Source organism: Antrostomus carolinensis, unplaced genomic scaffold, assembly GCF_000700745.2.
Source record: "Antrostomus carolinensis isolate BGI_N321 unplaced genomic scaffold, ASM70074v2 scaffold23979, whole genome shotgun sequence".
NCBI classification, from domain to species: domain Eukaryota; kingdom Metazoa; phylum Chordata; class Aves; order Caprimulgiformes; family Caprimulgidae; genus Antrostomus; species Antrostomus carolinensis.
The window spans coordinates 12,674-14,806 of record NW_010339549.1 but is presented as its reverse complement, the minus strand read 5'-3'; the positions used below and the strand labels follow the sequence as shown (position 1 = coordinate 14,806).

The window sequence follows — 2,133 nt, the reverse complement described above, 5'->3', positions numbered from 1 at the left end:
TCTTTCTGCAACTCTGTTGATCTGTTTTTCTTCAGAGGTAAAGGCAGAACTCAATACAGACATATTGCAAAATAATAACCTAATAAGCATAAAAATTACTAAGGAAATAGCGTCTAAAAATTAAGTTTAACTGGAAAAAAAAAAGAAATGAGTGTTTAAATGGATACTTATTTCTAACCCATCTCATACAGGTGAAATAGCGTAAAGTGAACTGAAAAACACTATTGCAGACTAAAGAGATAGAAGCATGCAAAATATGTTAATTATGGCTAGGCTTAATTGAAAACATCAATCATTTTTTGTAAAGTCACTAAATGGAGTATAGGTTGCCTGTGAACAACATGAAAAAAATTAAAACCTGGCACAAGTAGCAAATGAGTCCTAAAGCTAAGTTTCTGTTTTCCTGAAAGACTGTACAGCAAGAAGTCTAAGTCCATTGAAGTGCAACTCTTTCTGCACACATGTTAAATAAAATCTCCCTCGCCCTTCTATCTTCTCTATGACAGCAACTTACTATTACTTATATGAAAAGATGCTATTCTTACAATTTTTAAACTATTAATAGTACAACACCATAATGAACTCAGTGTGTTTACTGAGCTTGTAGATAAATCTTATTTTGATAAAGGTAAATCATTTTAAGAGTTCAAAGCATGAATCAGTAATTCCATCAATTTACATTTTAAAAGGAATAACAAACATAGCAACAAACAAGAGAGTTATTAAGTTATAAACTCCTTACAATTTAGGTAAGGTAAAAAACACAATAAAAGCAGTTCTTTCAATGGCTACTTAGATTTCATACATATAAAAAATGCCTAACTCTGCCTCCTTTGCAAACTGTCTTAGAAAAATCTCAGCTAATTTTATCTGATCATATGATTGTTTAAAATGCTCCATATACGACTTATTCCCCTGCTAAGTAACTCCTCAGATGTTGCTATCCAGCATCTCATCCATTACTTTTATTATAAGTGAATGAACTTGTGTATAGAAGAATTTCAAAACCACAAAAGCATGGGAAGGACTGGGCACAGACATGAAAACAGTTTGCCAGGGGAGATGGGTATGTAGCTTGGCAAAACAGAGGGGGAGAAACACAATCCAAGCAAGGCTGCAGAGAATTCAACAAGCCAAACAGAATTTATCCTTCAAAAACTAATCCTCCATGCAGATGACAAGATGACAGTGCAAAATAGAAAGTAAAACAAAAGCTGAATCCAAGTATTTAAGGAAAAGTAAACCCTGCCAGGACCACATACTGTGTACCATTGTCTTAAAAAAATTGTTATCTACAACATAAAATACCCCTCCTGCAGAAACAAGCTTATGCATCTAGCAGATATGGCACAGAAACTGATTGGAAAAAACAGATTCTCCTCACAACTCTACCACCACCTGCTCTGTGTCACAGACGAGCCACCTAAACTGTACCTACATTTATGGACCACACTGCTACTGCAAACTACCAGCCTCACAGAAACTCTGTCAAACTTGGACAATCTTGCATGGAAAGAGCTATACAATTTCAAAATATTATGACTCACCTACTCATTAAAAACTAAAGTCACAAATACACTTGCAACACCCACACCAACTTTTCTGAAGTTGCCCTAGTTAAGAGCTGTCTGCACGTGGAACAAACCTGTAATCCCAGCTGTACATTATTTACCTTTAAAATCACATTCAGACAGAACCATATAAACCACACTAGGATCGAGGTCAGAAAACATTTCTGACATGCTGTTGAAGAGCTCTTCCTTATTGACACTATGCACGGCCTGTGACACCGTGTGGCTTGGGTCCCCTTGGGATACAGCAACAGAAGTCCTGTCAGAATTGCCATTCTTGCGCGAAGGACTCCCACCAGTTTTCCTTTTCCGTGGCATTTTGTTTTCTAAAAATCAGCTTGATTTTTGTTTTAGTTTGTTCACATGAAGCTGACAGCACCAAGATCAGAAATCACAAAAAAACCTCTCGGAACGGGGATACGCACAGCAGAAATAGCAGACCTAGAAAAAAAGAGAACAGAGAAATCTTAATAAAATAGAGTCTCATTTCCATGTCTCCTATTTAGATAGCTAAAAGATTAAAAAAAAATATATATATAAGCATCCAGGAAAGTATTTTCTA

At 35.8% G+C, this 2,133-nt stretch overlaps 1 protein-coding gene across 1 annotated transcript in view; it reads right to left on the bottom strand.

The window, feature by feature from the left end:
* N4BP2 (NEDD4 binding protein 2) overlaps positions 1-1,889 on the bottom strand; it is a 25,081-nt gene extending 23,192 nt beyond the window's left edge. The window contains exon 1 of the mRNA XM_029086967.1: positions 1,673-1,889. Within this exon, the coding sequence (XP_028942800.1) occupies positions 1,673-1,889 (217 nt within the window). The remainder of the gene's footprint in view (positions 1-1,672) is intronic.
* Between the last annotated feature and the right edge of the window lie 244 nt (positions 1,890-2,133).